General features: G+C 45.8%; 1 protein-coding gene across 1 annotated transcript; it reads left to right on the forward strand.

Moving 5' to 3' along the window:
• Window positions 1-3,560: 3,560 nt before the first annotated feature.
• On the forward strand, window positions 3,561-13,715 carry LOC308174631 (15-hydroxyprostaglandin dehydrogenase [NAD(+)]). The gene is made up of 7 exons (XM_080549735.1): window positions 3,561-3,756; window positions 3,970-4,093; window positions 4,638-4,744; window positions 5,307-5,403; window positions 5,677-5,753; window positions 7,861-8,024; window positions 12,612-13,715. Exons 1-7 carry the CDS (start codon window positions 3,664-3,666, stop codon window positions 12,763-12,765), a joined length of 816 nt encoding a protein of 271 aa, XP_080405861.1. The 5' UTR covers window positions 3,561-3,663; the 3' UTR covers window positions 12,766-13,715.
• The last annotated feature ends 6,978 nt before the right edge of the window (window positions 13,716-20,693 follow it).

Genomic DNA, 20,693 nt, shown 5'->3' on the forward strand with positions numbered 1-20,693 from the left:
GAACAATTACAATGGGTGTGTGAAAGTGCTACTGTACTGTACTGGACCCCGCTGAGCAGGTGGAGAGGCAGAGGAATGTGATCCGCAATGTACAAACTGCTAGCTTGTTCCATATGTACATACAGTACGTGTATCATTCCTGTGGTAATATCTCTCTCTGTGTAACTCTCTCTCTCTTTTTTGTTGAAAGATCATGCGCAAAAAAACTGGTAGAATCAAACTCAATTGATTATTTGTTCTCTCAGAAGTTCTCTCTCAAAAGTTTAAAGCATCATTCATGTAAAAGACAAAACAAAAACGGCAAGAAAGAGGAAACCAAAATCTGACCTGAATCCTATTGGTGGTATTGAGAAGCACCAGGGAGTAAGTAGCCTGTCTGTGCTGTCACGTTTCACAATGCGGCCTGAGGCCTCAGCCGTGGCCAAACGTACCCAGAGAGAGAGAGCTCACTCACACGCCGCACTCAGTCAAAACACCACCTAGCGGCAACTCCCCCCTAGACAGTTTCTCTACTATAAATACATTTAAAAAGGAAATTCTTCCTTCTTCTTCTCGCATTGTATCTGCCAGTGAGTGGCCCCCGGTTCATAGCATAGATTACTTTTTGTTAGGATGGCTGATCGATAGATGATTCATTTACTACAGACAAATGTTGTTAGTCGCTTTGGATAAAGACGTGTGCTAAATGGCAAAAATGTAAATGTAAAGATGTAACTCCATCAGAATAACCTTCAATTCACTTTTTCCTGATTAACTTTTTACAGTGTTTCCTACAGTATCAACTTCATATATATAACCATACAACTTCAATGAGCTGACTTCAAAGGCGCGCAGGTACCTACTGTATGCCTGCATCTGCAAGCTTTTGAAAACAACCACGCAAAACTATATTTAAGAAAAGATGTCCCACATTCAAATGTTGTTACAAGTTGTCAAAACACACACACGCACGCACGCACACACGTACACACACACACACACACACACACACACACACACACTGTCCTCCAATGTCTACCTCCGCCAGCCTCCCCCTGATAAGGCTGCCACCCCGTCCCTAAACTGGTGATTCACTGTAAGGGGGATGTTTGCCAATGTTGCCCTGCTGCTATCTCCCTCACTCAGGGAGGCAATGGGCCGTTTAACTATTACCACCTCCGCTGAGTCTCCCAAGCTGCTCTGCATAAATGTGTGTGTGTGTGTGTGTGTGTGTGAGTGTGTGTGTGTGTGTGAGTGTGTGTGTGTGTGTGTGTGTGTGTGTGTATGGGTGTGTGTATGTGTGTGTGTGTGTGTGTGTGTGTGGGTGTATGGGTGTGTGTGTGTGTGTGTGTGTGTGTGTGTGTACGTGTATGTGTGTGTGTGTGTGTGTGTGTGCGTGTATGTGCGTGCGTGCATGCGTGTGTGCATAATGTGTGTGTGTGACTGTGAAGGAAGGCCTGTGAGTGAAGGAAGACATGGACAAAAGATGGTGTACAATTGTGTATGCTATTTAGTGAGTTTATGACAGCAGCACTAGAATCCATATGACTTCCATCGGGAGTCTTTCTCTCCCCAAAAAAGAAGGAAAGATACCTGTGCGTGCCTCGTCTTGTTGGGTATACAGCACCTGAGCCCTTACAGCGGCAGGCCTACTCAGGTGGAGGCCCCCTCGGGTGGAGTAAACCTAACCTTCAGGTTTGTCTTAAACACAGTACACATGGGGGAGGGTGGTGCAGATCCAAGGTTAAGCAACTGTTGAGAAATAGTTGAAAAATTGAAGAGGAACGGTGGTCTCATGGATGGCTAGGTAGTGAAAACATATTATTTATTTATTTTGCTCTGTACCCCCTGATAGGTGTGTGTGTGTGTGTGGGGGGGGGGGGGCAGGGGGGATTAACCACACGCTGAGGTGCAGTTACCCCCAGGCGACTCCTCTGAATGATCCAGGATCAGCTTACATACCTCTGTTCATCCTTTAACCATTACACTTGAGAAACGAATACATTGATCTAAGATCAGCGCCCGAGGGCAGCTTGCTTCGCCCTATGTGTTTTAAACCAGAGATTGAAACCCAGCAACTCCCGCAGTGAGACGACTGTGGTGGGATGAGCCTCTATAATCAACCCCTCCCAGTGAGAGGACGGGCAGCTATCAGGCCGGGGTGTGTCATACATGAAGCCCGCTGATAGTGCTGCCCAGCCCGCCTCCTCCCCCCTCCCCAGAGATGACCTGACAGGACATAAAGACAATATAAGTCATTAATATGGTCAGCACTCTCAAGAAGAAAAAATAAGTGATGGTTTTAACGCATAATCACAGTCACTGAAACACAACTGTGAACATTTCAAACCTGCAAAACTGCGACACTTTAAATGAATGTGCAATAATACTATGTGCAATATGACAACCCTCGTGCACATAAGGTTCAAAGATAGGAAATGTTAGGATATTTATAGCATACCATAGAGTACAGCACAGTGTTTTATTTGTATAGTATAGTATAGTGGATAGTGTAGCCTTTATTTATGTAAACCAGCTCTTTTCCCTTCTTGTTTTTAGTATTTTTTTCCTAGCACCAGGGGAGCCCCCCCTCACAAATGTCATTGTATGGTACCTGTACTGTATAAATGACAATAAAGACCATTCATTCATTCATTCATAATCAGCATAGTCACTGTGGACGTGTTTCGGCGTCAAACCTTCCTCTTCGGCCTGTAGGCCTACAGCAGCACCTAAATACACTTGAATCCAAACTGAACATCATTTAGAGTCGAGCACGTTTTTTTCCTTATTTAGGACACCGACACACAAGGTTACGCACTAATATGCCATTATGCTTTGTTCTTATTTGCGTTTTTACTTATTCGTTTTATTGTTTAACAGTTCATCAGAGAGTGTAGCGTGAATGTGAGAAAAGCAATCATGAAATAATCATGTTTTACAGCACACAGAGAATATTCATGGTGAATTTATAATACAGAGTCACTTTCAATTGTAAAATATATAATTAAATTCATCACTGCCTGTCTCCAGCCTAACTTTTCAGTTGACATAATTATGATCATTCCATCCCATCTAGTGGCCACATCCATAATTGCAGTACAAAGTAAAACAAAGTGTCAAGTGGTTGTATTACGGTCGGGGTTGCAGACAGTGCTTTATGTTTTTAAATGGTTGTGGGACAACAAGAACGATTGAGAAGAACACGGGTTCAAGATTCACAATGAAAAGAACAGCTTAGTTTATGCAAACAACCATATCATGTTCAGTTTCTCAATATTGCCATTATTTGGAATCAGAAAAAAACAATTTTATACAAGATCCTATAAAAACGTAGGAGGAAAGGATATGAAAATGTTGGACATTTTGCACATTTACAAATTGGATGATGAACAAACTGCTATAATTTAAATGATGTTATAAATCAAATGTTTCTCAATCAGACAGGGGTCGTGCTGGTTCCGCTGAAGGAATCTCTAGCCCGGAGGGAGACTCTGATCTTGCGCAAGCGGCGCATTCTCCTGTGATGACGAGGAGACGTCCTTCAAAAACGTTGATAAGTTATGACCTGTTCACTTAGTGTAGGGGTGTGTACGGGACGTCCGCTACTGTAGAAGTGAAACGAGTTGCTGTTATACCATTCCTACAAGCGTCTTCTTCAGTCCTTATCGACTCGTTTTAGAGATGGCACTAAATGGCAAAGTTGCGCTTGTGACCGGTGCAGCGCAAGGTTTGGGACAAGGTTTTGCAGAAATTCTTCTGGAAAACGGAGCAAAGGTAAGACTTGCGGTGGTGCATTCCCTGTCCATCAATAAGCGTGGACTTAAGCGTGGACTCAACTCTCTGGGAAATCGTTTACTTTAGTCAAGTCAATTAAAATAACCCTAATAAAGATGAATAATGAATAAAATATTACATTTTTAATGCATGATGAATAGACTAGATCTAGTCGATGAAAAATGATCTGCTTTTATTTAAAAATGTGTTTAGGTCGCCCTGCTAGATGTGAATGAGACAGTGGGGAACGAGCTGAAGGCAGTCTTTGATCAGACCTATGGACCAGACAGAACTCTGTTTTGTAAATGCAACGTCGAATCAGAGGAAGAATGTAAAGGTAAATGTCCTGGAGTAAAGTTACAATAGAACTAGTTGTTCTGATAAGGTTTTATTAACTGATTAAGACAACAGATATCCTAGAATGTATCTTTGATCCACATCACAGGGACGGACTTTGATCAGCAATACTCTGCAATGATTGTGTGATCAACAAATCAGAAAACATGTGTTTTCACAGACAGACAGACACACAGACACACACACAGACACACACACACACACACACACACACACACACACACACACACACACACACACACACACACACACACACACATAAACAATGAGTCAGATTAGCCATCAGGGAACAGGGAAAACCGCCCACATTTTATTTATTCAGCCACATTCTTATGTGTTGTCAAGGGCACTGAAAACCATAAACCATGTTGTTTCCTGAAGTCTGCAGAGAGTTTGGGTTTCTTGGAAATATGATACCATACAGCATTTTCTGCAGCCAAAACAAGAACTCTAATTCACTCAAATTACAAGAAGTGCTTGTGTGAGAAGTGAGCAATTGTGTCTTCTTTGCCTTCCCTTGACAGCTGCCTTTCAGAAAACCGTTGACACGTTTGGGGGCTTAGACATCGTGTGCAACAACGCTGGCATCATGAACGAGAACAAGTGGGAGAAGACTGTGGCTATAAACCTGGTATGACGGTGGAAGGACTGTTGATTATCTTTACATTATCGTTAGTATACTGGAAATTAGTACTGACACTATCGTAACATGTAAACACCACAGGACAGGCGGTCATGGAGGTCATGGAGAACAGGGGTTATGGTTGTGTAATACATGAACTTCTTGTTCTTCTTGTTCTTCTCGTTTTTCTCGTTCTTCTCGTTCTTCTTTTTCTTCTTCTTCTCCTTCTTCTTTTTCTTCTTTTTCTTCTTCTTCTCCTTCTTCTTTTTCTTCTTCTTCTTCTTCTTCTTCTCCTCCTTCTCCTCCTCCTCCTCCTCCTCCTCCTCACTGAACACGGAACCCCAAAATTGCTCCCAGTGAGCGGACCGGGCCTTGCATGGCAGCTTGCCGCCATTGGTGTGTGAATGTGTGTGTGAATGGGTGAATGAGAGGCCGTTGTAAAAGCGCTTTGGAGCAGCAAAAAAGGCTCTATATAAGTGCAGTCGATTTACCATTTACCATTCTTCTTCTTCTAATAAGTCCACGGCTATTACTGTTATATCATGGCTGACTAGTGATTGTTGTGTGTCAGAATGGTGTGGTGAGAGGAACGTACCTGGCTCTTGAACACATGAAGAAGGAGAACGGAGGTCGCGGGGGGGTCATAGTCAACACGGCGTCCATGGCAGGTACAGCACCACGCTCTACTTTCATTGTGTTTCTTTGTTACTGTTGCTCAGGTGAGGCAGACTCGGTCTCTCAGTCTCCAGTTTTGTTAGTGTTTGGGTATGTATTTGAGTGAAAACATATTTGTTCCTCCCTAAAAAGTAAGTCACAATCTCAACTGTCAGAATCTCAACTGTCAGAATCTCAACTGTCACAATCTCAACTGTCAGAATGTCAACTGTCACAATCTCAACTGTCACAATCTCAACTGTCGCTAAGCTCCTTTGTATCTGTAGGCCTGGGTCCTCTGCTGAGCTGTCCGGTCTACACTGCCACCAAACATGCCGTGGTGGGGTTCAGTCGGGCTATGGCGGTATGTTCTATGTGTGCGTGTGTGTGTGTGTGTGTGTGTGTGTGTGTGAGAGAAAGAGAGATAGAGGAAGTGCAGTTTCTCTCTTATCTCTTGACGATACAGACAACCAGGGTGACAGACACGTCACCTTGTCCTTTCCATGTCTGTGGTAGGGTTCATGCTAGGGCTACGGCAATATGTGTGTGTGTGTGTGTGTGTGTATGTATGTATGTATGTATGTATGTATGTATGTGTATGTATGTATGTATGTATGTATGTATGTATGTATGTATGTATGTATGTATGTGTATGTATGTGTGTGTGTGTATGTATGTATGTATGTGTGTGTGTGTGTGTGTGTATGTATGTGTGTGTGTGTATGTGTGTGTGTGTATGTATGTATGTATGTGTATGTACTGTATGTATGTATGTATGTATGGAAATGACAGAGGCAATGTAATGCAGAGCCGTTAATACGGTACCTGTGTGAGGGTGTGTGTGTGTGTGTGTGTGTGTGTGTGTGTGTGTGTGAGAAAGAGAGACAGAGGAAGTTTCCCTCTCTTATCTCTTGCCGATACAGACAACCAGGGTGACACGTCACCTTCTCCTTTCCATGCAATATGTGGCTTCCATTTCAACAGCTTCCATTTCAACAGCTCAGCTCTGAATCAGAATCAGAATCAAGTTTATTGCTACATTGCCGTGGAAAAACGTTACTAAAATGCCTTAAAATAACATAACAAAGACCGGCCTTGGCCGAGTTGGCCGAGTTGGTCTGGAGAGCAACTCCTGAACAAGACTCGGACCTCAGTCTTCATACAGTTTCATGGAGACCTCTCCTTATATTGCCGTCAATAATCTAGACAGAGGGGCTTCTTACAGAAACATGACATCACCATAACACCATAACATCCCATTATACAAGTATAAGCCGCACAGGATCTCAGGCAGCAATGCAGAGATCTTAACATCAGTGCGGCAGGATGGGCGGATTATATGTGGCGCGCGGAGTGGGAGGCAAACACCTCCAAACTCCGCGACCACATCCCAGTCGCCGGCCCTGAGCCCCTCGGGATGGACTTGCCAAGGCTATCCTGGGTGAGGCTCAATCGTCTCCGGACCGGCGTCGGGCGTTTCCGCTCATCAATGCACAGATGGGGCTTGGCCCCAAACGCGTCGTGCGAGTGTGGCGCAGAGGACCAAACCGCAGACCATGTTATCCTGGATTGCCCGGTGTACCACCCACCCAACGGGATGCATGGTCTGTCGGTATTAGATGACGAGACGATGACAGGGCTTCTGGAGGGGTGTCCAGAAATACAGCCCAGGTGAGCCCCTCAACCAGGTCTCGGGGTGGTAAAAGGGTAGCCCCTCGGCCCCGAGCCTGGTGAAGTGGAGAGGAAAACAACTACCCATACGCCGAAGAAGATACAAGTATAAGAGAGTAAAATTATTTCGGTTGCTTCGGTCCCTTGACATTGCAGCATCAAGAGAAAATGACAGTAGTTATAAAAAACAACAAAAAAGAGACAATAGGGTAGCAAAATAATATAAATTAATAATAGAAATAGCATAGCAAAAGTATTAGCCCTGAGGTAGCACTAGATGACAGCAGGTAAGGTGTAAGATACACAGTATCTGTAGGGATGAGAGGAAGTCAGATATATACAACGGTATCCACAGGTGGATTATGTCATATGAGAGTAGAGGGTAAACAGTCACCAGGCCTTGTTCATACGTTTGGTTGTAGCTGTTTTTTTTTTTTATCCCTCTGCTGCTTACCTCTCTAGGGGAGAAGGTGTTTTGTACAACTGAATTTGGTAACATCGTTGCTTAGCAACACCACAATAACAGTGAAGGAAGTCCAATAACAGCAGGGAGGGTTGTCCTCTGTCCCCTGGCCAGGTGTAGGCCCGGCCTGATGCCTCTGTTAGGGCTTTCACACCGGCAAAGAACTGTGCCGGTTCGCGTTCATAGAACCCGGGCTCGTTCGCCAGACAGCGCCAACGTTCGGAGGTTCCCAAACGCGAACGGGAACCGGCACGGTTCTTTGCCGGTGTGAAAGTGTGTTCTGATTGACTGATTGATTGATTGATTGATTGTTTGATTGATTTGATTGTTTTGACAGGATGTGTGCAAGGTGTCTGACTACGGCGTGCGGGTCAACGCCCTGTGTCCGTCGTTCGTCAAAACCGCCATTCTGGCCACCTTCGACAATGAGGAGACCGCGGGCCAGTTCCTACACCTGAGAGCAATGACCGAGAAACTACTGGAGAAGTTCGGTGTGCTGGAGTAAGTTGTCCCCCCTCTCTCATCTCCCCCTCTCTCATCTCCCCCTTCCCTCCCTCTTCCAGCAGGACATCGTGAGCAATTGTGCCTGTTTCGTTGATCAGGGGTGCAAACTGGTGATGGTCCAAAAAGGTGACACTCAAATACATGCTCACATCCAGTCATCCGCTCACTGCTCTCCATCAAAAATGGCTCATCCATCAATAATATTACATAATAACAACTGCTCTGATTAGATTGCTTAGATTGTTTAATACATCAACGGGGGGAAAAGCGAGATGAACTCGCGAGTATCATGCTTCCTCCATTGAATGGAAAGTCCTATTGATTGATTGATTGAAAACTTTATTAGAAGATTTGCAGAAGTAGGTACATGAGAGTACATATTACATACAAGGTCAACTAAAAGGATAAAAACCCAAGAAAGCCACTGGCTTATTTCAATTGGGGTCCTTGATTTTCAATTCATCGTTACATGTAAGACAGACAGGAAAAGAAAAAAAAAACTAGTACTATCTACAAGATAATACAGACAAATAACTATTACTATCTACAAGATAAAAATACATCCATCATGGGAAGAACAATACTAGATATACAATACAACAAAACATCAGGTATGTACAGCGGGTAGGACAGGTGGGGACATACACCACAGGTGGGGGCGGGGGACAAAACACAAAGTATGTACAGTGGGTAGTTCGGGTCTTTTAATCTGATTTTTGATTTAGAGGGTCCAGTTACGGATTGCAGCCTCCTGTAAATGTTTTTTGAGAGTGGTTTTGAAGGTGGGCAGTGTTTTGCACTCCTTTAAGATTATAGGAAGGGCGTTCCACATTTTTACTGCATAGTTTGCAAACGAGTTTAACCCCTTGTTTGTGGTGCAACGCGGTTGAACGTGGTTCGTGGAGCTTCCTCTGGTGTTGTATGTGTGGACGTTGTTCACTTTTTGGAAGTATGTTGACAGGTACTTGGGTGTCTTTGTGGTGTAGCGTATCTTGAAGACCAGGCCCAGTGCAAGCTGCTGCACTCTGTCAACTACTCGTAGCCAATCAAGGCTCAAAAAATGAGCAGCGGTTAGATGTGTCCTAGGGTTGAGGCCTAGCAGAAGCCTAACCAGTTTATTTTGGGCTGTCTGGAGTCTTGTTTTATGGGCCTTTGTGGTTCTATAGTACCATGATGTTACGGCATAGTCGAAGTGACATTGAATGAGAGCTCCTGATAAGGTCCTCAGTGTGTTTTTACTGACAAGTGAGGATATTCCATTCAAAGTGTTTTAGCCTTACCCCTTTCCACTGGTAATAAGGAATTGGCAAGAATAGATCGATATAAATAGATAAACATAATGCAGCACTATCATGCACAGATCAGCCTTAAAACATGTAACGTTAGATATATAACGGAGCGATGTATTTCTACGGAAAGGCTGACTGACGCGGGGCTCATACAATCTCCGCGTTTGTTATAGATACGAGTGCTCCGGTGTCTTGCTGGTAGTCAAATATATTTATTTATATATACAGCATATGGATGTTACGTGCCTGTTACCTGCCGCTTTCAGTTCTAGTAGTTTAGATCTCGCAACCAGGGAAACGCCGACATGTGTTAAAGGGAGCAAGACGCGAATCTACCGGCATTGGACTCACGAGTGAACGGCGATAATAGGTCGATATAGGTAGATAACTAGCTTAAGCAGCATAAACACAGCACATTTTGTTTGACAAAATACCTCACTTTTATCATTAGATATAGCTATGAGCTATTTTCCCAGTTATAGCTGTTGTTAGCTCAGGTGTATGGAGGGGCGGGCGTTAGTGTGGAGACACTAGGTAGAGCAGAAACTAGGCCAAAATGCAAAAAAACAAGCCAAACTATAACAGGGTAAACACCTATGCAACGACGCTTCTCTAACCAGGATGCCTATGTGTTTACATTAGCCTAGGGATGCAACCTCAGCAAATATTTTCAAGTCAAGACTGTTTGTCAACGTTTGCAGGAAAAGTGCTATACAAATAAAGGTTATTATTATTCAGGGGTGCAAACTTCCAAAATGTCCATTGCTTCTCAACACATTACTAGATATAATAGCATAAATAACAGAATAAACTCACACACTTACTTACACTCACTTACACTGCATAGCCTACATAGGCCTACTGAGATATGGCACACACACACACACACACACACACACACACACACACACACACACACCTCTCACAGGAGGGACACACACACACACACACACGCTATATTTACTAAAGCACACACACTGTTGCTACCACTGCAAGTTTTAAGAAATTCTAACTTCATCGTCGTCCTCGATGAAACTTTTAGGTGGATTGGTTACCCTAGCCTAGATGGTCTTCGTGACATTTCACAATCACAAACATATATGTACAGAAACCAGTGGCGGGCGGTGCATTTCACACCTAGGCCTTCAGTGATGTCCGACACATTCCTACCTGAATTATTCTACCTCTTAATACCATCGTTATGACGCCATGGCTCTAGAAACTAGACAGAAACACAGTATAACCGGGCGTTGCATCACCTTAACATAGTCAGACAAGTACAACAGAGTTATATTAATATTTCCGAAGCATTTTTAATCAATAAATCCGCATTTACAATGAAGAGTGTTAAACTAACATCTTTAAGATCGCTACATTACCCACGTCTGTCGTCTCGTCCACCATAATAGCGACAAAGGGTGCCTTTTTAATCTCCATTTTGATCTCTTCTCCCACTTCAGCAATAGCAAAAATCAGGTCGTTTTGTATTTTGCCTGACGTCCCAGTAAACACTTTGTTTGTGGACAGGTGGTAATGTAAATCTGGGTTGTTTTCAGCCAGAAAAGAAAGAAGCTCAACGTAGTTTCCTGTTTGTGGACTCGGCGCTTTTATCGTGTCCCCTAAATGAAAGTTATTGTTTACCCAAAAACAGGACACAATCGATCAGTATTATCGATCAGTCAACGAAAGCTTTCGTTGTGGCGCTCCGTTTCCCTGGCACTTTCAAAAGTTTCACATCTACCGGCATTTACGCATCTCAATAGTGAATATCAATAGTGCGTATCAATAATGCGTATCAATAGTGCGTATCCAATCAAAAGACGTGCTGGGTGCTGACATCATTGAGCCTTACAGCAGGCGCCGTTGTTGCTTTTGCTCGCATCTACGTAGGTTTACTAGGAACGCCACAGGTTTTCTCGTTCCAACGTTAAGTTACAGGTGTATCCGCGGCACCGTTTAGCGTGCAGGCTGGGCAGATTTTGGAGCCCCCTAGCAACACATTTTGATTGGATAAAAGCTCTAACATAAAGGCCAGCCCTCCAAATCTCAATCGGAGACTGGAAGCAGCGCAACCAAGAGGAAAGCTATGAAATGAAGAGAATAGACTATGGGGAATCATTAATACATATTTGTGGGAAAAATATATTAAAATAAAATGTATATTCTGATGATGTTTAGGCCAGCAGAGAAGGCCTTGCTGGCCCTGACGGCACACCACTGACAGAAACTCACTAAAGTATAAAATACCGCTAAAATACTGCTTCTCTTCAAATCACTCCATGACACTTTGAGGTCAATGCATTTGTTTTTTTTGTGAACTACCGTAATAACCCTAAATGGCTAGAGAGTGCAACTTCTCTGCTTTCAGAAACTGTTGGATTTTTTTCGATTGCACATATAGTTCAAGAATTACGATAGTTTGAACGAACCCTGTAAAATCCTGTTGAGAAGTTATCGCAACATAGAAATAACTTCTATGTTGTTTTATTGTATTACTTCTTATGTTTCTACTTCTATCTTAAGACCTTTTTATTTCAACTGCAGCAGAGTTTAGCAGACAGGAAGATGTTAGCTTGGGCATCATGTGACTTGGATGAGATGAGATGTAGACCCCCCCCCCCCCCCCAAATGTTTTTTTTCCCCAGATCTACATGATTCACGTAGGTCACCTATTTTGAGGTAAAAACGGCGAATTTCGCCGAAAGGTGACAAGTTTGCAATATGGCGTTGTTATATCAGGCTAATATGTTATATCTTATAACTATTGGCACTTTATTTATCTTGTTGCTGCAGTGTCGAGGAACTGAAGCCCAAGAACTCTCTTGTACTTGTATGAATTCAGTTCTAACAACAGACTTGAAACTTGAAACTAATAGCCTCACGCCTGTGTGACAGGGGAGGCTAGTAGAGGGAGAAATCGGAGGACGGGCTCATTGTGAATGCATGGAATGCATTCCATCAGCCTCCACTGGTGTGTGACCAGCTGGGTCCAAACCCTGGTCTGCTGCATTCTAGGGGAAGTTAACATACTCATCATGCAAATTGTTCGGGGGTTTTGGCCTCATTTGCCAGTCAAATGTTACGCAACAAAATGTAAAGACTGAGTTTAGTGCAAACAAAAGGGCTAGTCAGTAATTACCCTGTGCAGTGTTCCAGGTGTGTCCACGCTGCCGATTGGTTGAGGAGAGTGGACCGGACCCTGCTCTACCAATCACCATTCAGGGCACACCTGCGTGGTAGCGTGACATGAGATTACGGTACGGTAAATAACGTGTTGTCACTTGCCTCCCTCCAGGGTTCCTGAGGTAGCGAAGCAGCTTCTGGAGCTGGTCACAGACGAGAGTCGCAACGGACAAGCCCTCGCAGTGCATCCCAGCGGGACATTCGTAGCAGAGTTTCCTACCATGCGGGCTCCAGCCCCCGGTAGCTCGTCAGATCCAGCGGTTTAGATGGTCCATTAAGATGGTTCCCCGGCCTTTACACACTACAAGGCCGGCCCCACTCGTACTGTGCTGATTCGGGCATTCTCTTTTCACATTCAGCACGGTGGCTAAATCAAAAGTTACGATTTTTTGAATAGTTGATAACTCACCACACACACGATGGTCATGCCATGGATTGCGGTCCTGCCTAATCAATCACTGTCACTTAGGCTAGGACCACTAGGGCTACTAGGGCTCATCAAGAGCTATGGATAAGGCCTAGATATTGATTTCAATCTAGGTCAGACTCAGCGATATTGCAATGTAAAAAAAACAAGCTTTTGTAAGACATTGTAACTCAAGCTTTTCAAAAAAGGACTGTAACAACCTGTAACAAACAACGGTAACAAATTCTATATAGTCCAGGGTGCATGGGTTTATCAAGGCTTTTTTAGTTTTTATTATAATTAAATCATAAATTACGTAATTCTCCATACATACTCCATACTCTCTATGCAATGAAAATATCCCCCTAAGTTGGATTTGGATTCATAAGGCTAGGTACACCCCTCTAAGCACTTTGTAATGTTTGCATGTTTATTTACTTAAAGCGGTACTCCTGTCCTGACCCCATAGCTCAGCTAGTACCGAGTACTGAACTGTTGTGTATGTGGGTCATACAGTAGGCTAATATTTGAGTAAGAGTTTAGAGGGGATATATTTTAGGATAATGGAGATATTTATGCATTATTTCTGTAGCCGTTGTATAATTATTTCTGTAGTTTGTATAACGAGTCACTTACTTGATTACTAGTTATTATATATGTTATGTGTTCAGTATCAGCTGTTTGTAATAACAGTTCAATGTCCCACATCTGGTTAATCAGCCACATCACTGATAACAAAATAACTGGACTCTTCTCATTCAACATGTGTTGTGTAATCATTGACCACAAGGTGTTGCTATTTAGTTATTTAGATACTGGGTCATTGCTGAACTGTATGTACAAAGTACATGCCATTCAAAGCATACATTTCTTTTTATGATCACTTATCACCTATTGTGTGATTCTTAGTGTTTTGTCCTTAGTATGTTCAATGCACTGTCGAGAGGTAGGTTTTTACATAATCTGATCCATTAGGTGTTTATAAATGCCTGTGTGATGTTATTTTTAAAATGCAAATGAATTTTTTTAGGCATTTAATTAATAAAATGAAAAGGTTCCATCTCACAAAACATAACGGAATGTAAAAACTTTGACGCTCAATATCTCTGAACTACCCTAAACGGAGAACCTTAGAACCCTCTAAAGCTCACGAATTACACTTTGATTTGGTTCGATTACATTGAAATATATCTGGTGAAATAAAGTTATCAGAGCTTGGTAGGACTACGTTCATTCCCAGCGGTAATACGCTGCGTCGCTGTTATAACTAGCTGACGTGGAGTGGGGAAGCTGATGAAACGGACCTCATGCTGAGTGGGTCTCCGTGGTTACCAAGAGCGCCGGTGTTGCTTCTCAGTCTGCAGAGGTGTTGCAGTTGCCCAGCCTGGCCCCACTAACACACACACACACACACACACACACACACACATATACACACACTAATACACGCACGCACGCACGCATACACCCACACACACACACACCCATACACAGACACATACACGCACTAACACACGCACGCACGCATACACCCATACACACACACACACACACACACACCCATACACCCACACACACACACACACACATACATACATACACACACACACACACACACACACACACACACACACACGCATGCATACCGACATTTCTGAGAGAAAGAAGGAGAAAATGACACATCAGCAGAGGTTGGAAGACCCATAGGTCCTGTTTGAGAATGTATAAATACAGGGGTGCAAACCTTTTAGCCGTTTTAACCGTTTTTTTTAACCTAAACTAGGTCAACAATTTTCATAAATGTTCTTTGTTTTCAGGCAAAAGAAAAATGTTGTCACCTTTTTGGGCCATCACCAGTTTGCATCCCTGGAAATAAAACAAACCCACATTAGAATGAATATGCCATCTGTCCGGGCTGGGCCGGGGTCTGTGTGGTCACTGAGAACCTGTGATAAAACCTCTCCCACCGACCCCCCGGCCCACCGGCCCACCGGCCCCTGGTCACAACAACAGAGGGAAACGCTGCCACCTGATTAACCCCAATAGAGGAAATGAACAGAGTAAAGACACCTTTTTCTTAAGGGGTGTGTGTGTGTGTGTGTGTGTGTGTGTGTGTGTGTGTGTGTGTGTGTGTGGGTGGGTGTAGGTCAGTGTCTGTGTGTGTGTGTGTGTGTTTGAGTGTGTGTGTGTGTGTGTGTAGGTCAGTGTCTATGTGTGTGTGTGTGTGTGTGTGTGTGTGTGTGGGTGTAGGTCAGTGTCTGTGTGTGTGTGTGTGTGTGTGTGTGTGTGTGTGTGTGTGGGTGTAGGTCAGTGTCTATGTGTGTGTGTGTGTGTGTGTGTGTGGGTGGGTGTAGGTCAGTGTCTGTGTGTGTGTGTGTGTGTGAGAAAGGTGGGGTCCAGCCAGGAGGAGTGTAAAGGAGGGGGGGCGGGGGTGGAGAAGGTGGGGGAGGGAGGAGGTGGGGGAGTAAAAAAAGTCACAGATTTTAAATCAGTTCCCTGGCCCTTTAACAGGCACAACAGAAGCCCAGTGTGAGAGACCCGAACAAAGAGGTCTGTAGCGGTCCGGCCCCAGCCTCAACCAATTAACATTCCTCCCGCCTTTATGACCCGGCCTAGGCCCGCCCCTTCACTCTCACCTCATAAAAGTCACCGACATCAATTCTTGTGAACCATAACTGTCATTATAATCCTATTAAAAACAACCCGCTGAGCAATTTACAGTGTACACTGGGCGAAGCCTGCCAGCCTAGAGGCTAGGGATCCCCTTCTGTAAAAAAACCAACAAAAAAAACCTCCACAAACCCCTACTAAACAAACGAGAACATTTATTGAGAGTAATTTGCCAGGAATGACACAAGACAAGAGAGACACACCACCACTGCTCTGGGTCCCCCCTGACTGCTGGTTGGCCCTGGGTTCTAATTCTAGAACGTTCCTCCAGCTGAAGGACAAGGGCCAACGGAACAGGTTGCCCCAGTGTTCTAATGGAACACCAGTCACACCAACCTCAGAAAATGGCCGCCTCTCCGGTGACGCTATTAGCATGGTTAAGCCCCCCCAAATCTTCCCGTGATTAGTCCAACCTGTGTGCCGTCTCCAGTGCAGAGTCAGGGATCTGCAGCGTTAGGTATCAACAACAGAGCGTGCGACTGGGATATGGAAACTGTGACAGGCAGCGTTGTACCAGAGCTCCAGGCTCTGAGCTCACAGGCAAATGTCAATGATACTTCTCCTTTTCTGTACAACGATTCATGTCCCACAACAAAACAATCATCAGGAACTGCATGTGTGGCCAGATATAGATGTTATTACCCTATGTACCCATACTGTACAGCACTGTGTGTGTGTGTACCCATACTGTACAGCACCTCCCTTAGATTAGATTATCACTTATATTATTAACACTTATCTCAGTGAGATATGTGAATTGCACAAGTTGCACAATTAGACAAAACACTTGACTATACATTAGGTCATACCTTTTTGAACCCATATAGGAAAGTACAAAAGATCTGACTTCAGGGGAAAGTCTGAATAATTATATAACACATAAGCACACATAAGCAGAATAACACAGGATAAGTCTGCCCAGTCAGAAGTCTGGTGAGATCAGTGTGTGTGTGTGTGTGTGTGTGTGTGTGTGTGTGTGTGTGTGTGTGTGTGTGCGTGTCTGGTTGGCAGCTGCCAGTTCTCTCTGATGTGACAGGCCTTTGTGTGTGCGTGTGTGTGTGTGTGGTGCGTGCGTGCGCATGTGCGTGCGTGTGTGTGTGTGTGTGTGTGCATGTGTGTGCGTATGCGTGCGCGTGCGTGCGCGTGCGTGTGTGTGTGTGTGTGTGTGTGAGTGACGGGCAGACCAGGGCAGACAGCTAGAGCAGGCTAGAGGTGAGTCTCCTGATTAAGATAAGAGGGGAAGTGACGTCTGACAAGAATGTCACACAAACACACAACCTCTGGGATTCTAATCTCCCACATGGCTCCCTCCTGTCGGCCTGCTCATCTTCAAACCCTGGCCAGCCACCCCTACTCTTACCCCTGGCCAACTACCCCTACTCTTACCCCTGGCCAACCACCCCTACTCTTACCCCTGGCCAACCACCCCTACTCTTACCCCTGGCCAACCACCCCTACTCTTACCCCTGGCCAGCCACCCCTACTCTTACCCCTGGCCAACCACCCCTACTCTTACCCCTGGCCAACCACCCCTACTCTTACCCCTGGCCAGCCACCCCTACTCTTACCCCTGGCCAACCACCCCTACTCTTACCCCTGGCCAACCACCCCTACTCTTACCCCTGGCCAACTACCCCTACTCTTACCCCTAGCCAACCACCCCTACTCTTACCCCGTCTCCCTAATATCCCTTTCCCATGTTTTCCTAGACTTTTCCCTATCTCTCCTCTGCCCCCCATGTTCAAGCCCCCCCCCCCCCTCCCAAATGTCTTTCTAGACTCTCCTATCTCCCCACCCCACCCCCTTATGCCAACGTGAGGCCTCTCTGTCTACCCCACAACCAACCTCATATTCGGCCCTTCTGTATAGCCCCAACCTGTACCCCACCATCTGTACCCCACCATCTGTACCTCCCCAACCTGTACCTCCCAACCTGTACCTCCCAACCTGTACCTCCCAACCTGTACCTCCCAACCTGTACCTCCCAACCTGTACCTCCCAACCTGTACCTCCCAACCTGTACCTCCCAACCTGTACCCCCCCAACCTGTACCTCCCAACCTGTACCTCCCAACCTGTACCTCCCAACCTGTACCCCCAACCTGTACCTCCCAACCTGTACCCCCCAACCTGTACCTCCCAACCTGTACCCCCCAACCTGTACCTCCCAACCTGTACCCCCCAACCTGTACCCCCCAACCTGTACCTCCCAACCTGTACCCCCAACCTGTACCCCACCATCTGTACCTCCCACCATCTGTACCTCCCAACCTGTACCTCTCACCCTGTACCTCCCAACCTGTACCCCCAACCTGTACCCCACCATCTGTACCTCCCAACCGGTACCTCCCAACCTGTACCTCCCAACCTGTACCTCCCAACCTGTACCCCCCAACCTGTACCTCCCAACCTGTACCTCCCAACCTGTACCTCCCAACCTGTACCTCCCAACCTGTACCTCCCAACCTGTACCTCCAACCTGTACCTCCAACCTGTACCTCCCAACCTGTATCTCCCAACCTGTACCTCCCAACCTGTACCTCTCAACCTGTACCTCCCAACCTGTACCTCCCAACCTGTACCTCCCAACCTGTACCTCCCAACCTGTACCCCACCATCTGTACCCCCTAACCTGTACCCCCAACCTGTACCTCCAACCTGTACCTCCAACCTGTACCTCCCAACCTGTACCTCCCAACCTGTACCCCACCATCTGTACCCCCTAACCTGTACCTCACCATCTGTACCTCCCAACCTGTACCCCCCAACCTGTACCTCCCAACCTGTACCTCCCAACCTGTACCCCACCATCTGTACCCCCTAACCTGTACCCCCAACCTGTACCTCCAACCTGTACCTCCAACCTGTACCTCCCAACCTGTACCTCCCAACCTGTACCCCACCATCTGTACCCCCTAACCTGTACCCCCAACCTGTACCTCCAACCTGTACCTCCAACCTGTACCTCCCAACCTGTACCCCCCAACCTGTACCCCACCATCTGTACCTCCCAACCTGTACCCCAACATCTGTACCCCCCAACCTGTACCCCCAACCTGTACCCCCAACCTGTACCCCACCATCTGTACCCCACCATCTGTACCTCCCAACCTGTACCCCAACATCTGTACCCCACCATATGTACCTCCCTGGGCACTGACGTAAGGGAGGGGGACGTGAACCAGGAGGGTAGCCATCTTGAAAAGCACCACCATTAGCAACATCACAATAGCTGTAATCATAAGGGCATCCGGCAGCGCTTCAGACACCATTGTGGCTCTAGTCTCGCGTCACCGTGTGAATAGCGCCTCTACCACGGTACGAACGCTGTCACAGCCTAGTCAGCTCAGCCTCCCAGCCTCCCACACTGCAACAAGTCATCTCAAAAACATGAAAAACTAAGCTATAAAATGGGGGAAATATTACTTAAAATAAACTAGATTATCTGCCTACAGAACAGGAAAATGTCACTTAAAATGTCAAGTGAAAGTAATCTTAAAACGAGTGCAGTCAGACAAAAAACAAGCATATCTGACCTTGATTTAAGATATTTCATCGGACATAGATTTACTTTTTGCAGTGCAGGCCTGGCCAAAGCACCTCCTCCACAGGAGAAATCCGTGGAGGCTGGTGGAGGTAGAAATGAGAGGCCGCAGGGGGCATGCATGGGACCGGGAGGAGGAATGGTATCAAACACGCGCGCACGCGATACCATTCCTCCCCCTATAGTCCATGCATTACAACGAGCCCCGCTCATTCGTCCTACGATTTCTATCTCCACCAGCCTCCACTGGTATAGACGCAGCAGTGGCCTCCTGTCCTCTCCAGCTCAGAGCCTCAGATGCTGTCCTCAGAGTCTAGCCTTCCACACCTCCTTCACAGTATAATGTTTATTTTTTTGGCACAATTTTACAACGACAAACTAGTAAAAGAGAAAACAACAGATAAAAAACACTAAAAACAAGGTGCAATACAAATACAAGTGGAGAAATAAAAGTGCAATAAGTGCAGTGTCGGGAGGCAGGTCAAAGGCCAGGGAGAAAAGATGTGCTTTAGCTAGTTTTTTTAAAAGCCTCGATGCTCTGGGCGGATCTGATGTGGAGGGGGAGACTATTCCAGAGCCTAGGGGCTGCTTTGGGGAAGGCTCTATCCTCTCTTGTTTTGAGTCTGGACCCTAGGGACCTCCAGCAGCACACACACTATAACTGCAGTAGTGGTTCCTCCTGTCCTCTCCAGCTCAGCTCAGAGCCTCCGAGGCTGGCCTCCCACACCTCCATCACAGTATAACTGCAGTAGTGGTTCCTCCTGTCCTCTCCAGCTCAGCTCAGAGCTTCCGAGGCTGGCCTCCCACACCTCCATCACAGTATAACCGCAGTAGTGGCCTCCCTTTCTTCTCCGAGGTCGGACAGAAAGCAGAGCCAGTGCAGCAGGGGGCCTTCCACCTTCCCCCTGGACAGAATAACCACGCTGACGAATGTTGTACATTACCAGAGCCATCAGTCTGCAGAGCAAGACGGATGGGGCAGGTAGACGGGGCTGATCTGTATGGATGAGGCAGGGTGTACTGAACCGGCCCTGGCAGAGGGAGGTTACCACAACAAGGATGAAATAAGAGTGTGCGCTGTGGTGCGGTGGGCAGCAGCACAACGACTGAACCGAAATACGTTTTTTCTAAGCCTTAGAGATGAGAAAAATGTCCAAGAACACACTTGGTGGAGAAACGGTTGAGAACAAAATAATTAGGATTGGGAATATTGCCTCGTATTAAATCAGGAAAAGCACATTCTTGAGGGAAACAGAGTAATGCCAACAGATGAATGAGAATGGAAACAGATGCCTTGGAGACAGATGCCATGGTAACAGCAGCCGCCAATAAACACACCGACCGACCGACTGTCTCGGTTGAAAAAGTTTTGACAAATTACGTATTATGCTAAATGTTGCTATCTTTCTTTTCTGTCCGTGATTTCCTGGGGGAAACGTTGGTTTTAGGAGACACGTTTGGAGTAGCGGAGGAGGTTGATAAGCACTCGGCCCGGGTTAAGACGGGGCACGGGGAGTAATCCTACACACACGCTATCACACGCTATCACACACTATCACACCACGGTCTGCAGAA

Source organism: Nansenia antarctica, assembly GCF_963989245.1.
Source record: "Nansenia antarctica genome assembly, chromosome: 20".
NCBI classification, from domain to species: domain Eukaryota; kingdom Metazoa; phylum Chordata; class Actinopteri; order Argentiniformes; family Microstomatidae; genus Nansenia; species Nansenia antarctica.

Bases quoted from the DNA above. Each gene is read 5' to 3' on its own strand.
- LOC308174631 (XM_080549735.1), top strand. From the start codon at position 3,664: ATGGCACTAAATGGCAAAGTTGCGCTTGTGACCGGTGCAGCGCAAGGT. The intron at 4,094-4,637 runs GTAAATGTCCTG...TTCCCTTGACAG, and splicing joins ATCAGAGGAAGAATGTAAAG to CTGCCTTTCAGAAAACCGTT. The intron at 5,404-5,676 runs GTACAGCACCAC...TTGTATCTGTAG, and splicing joins CAACACGGCGTCCATGGCAG to GCCTGGGTCCTCTGCTGAGC.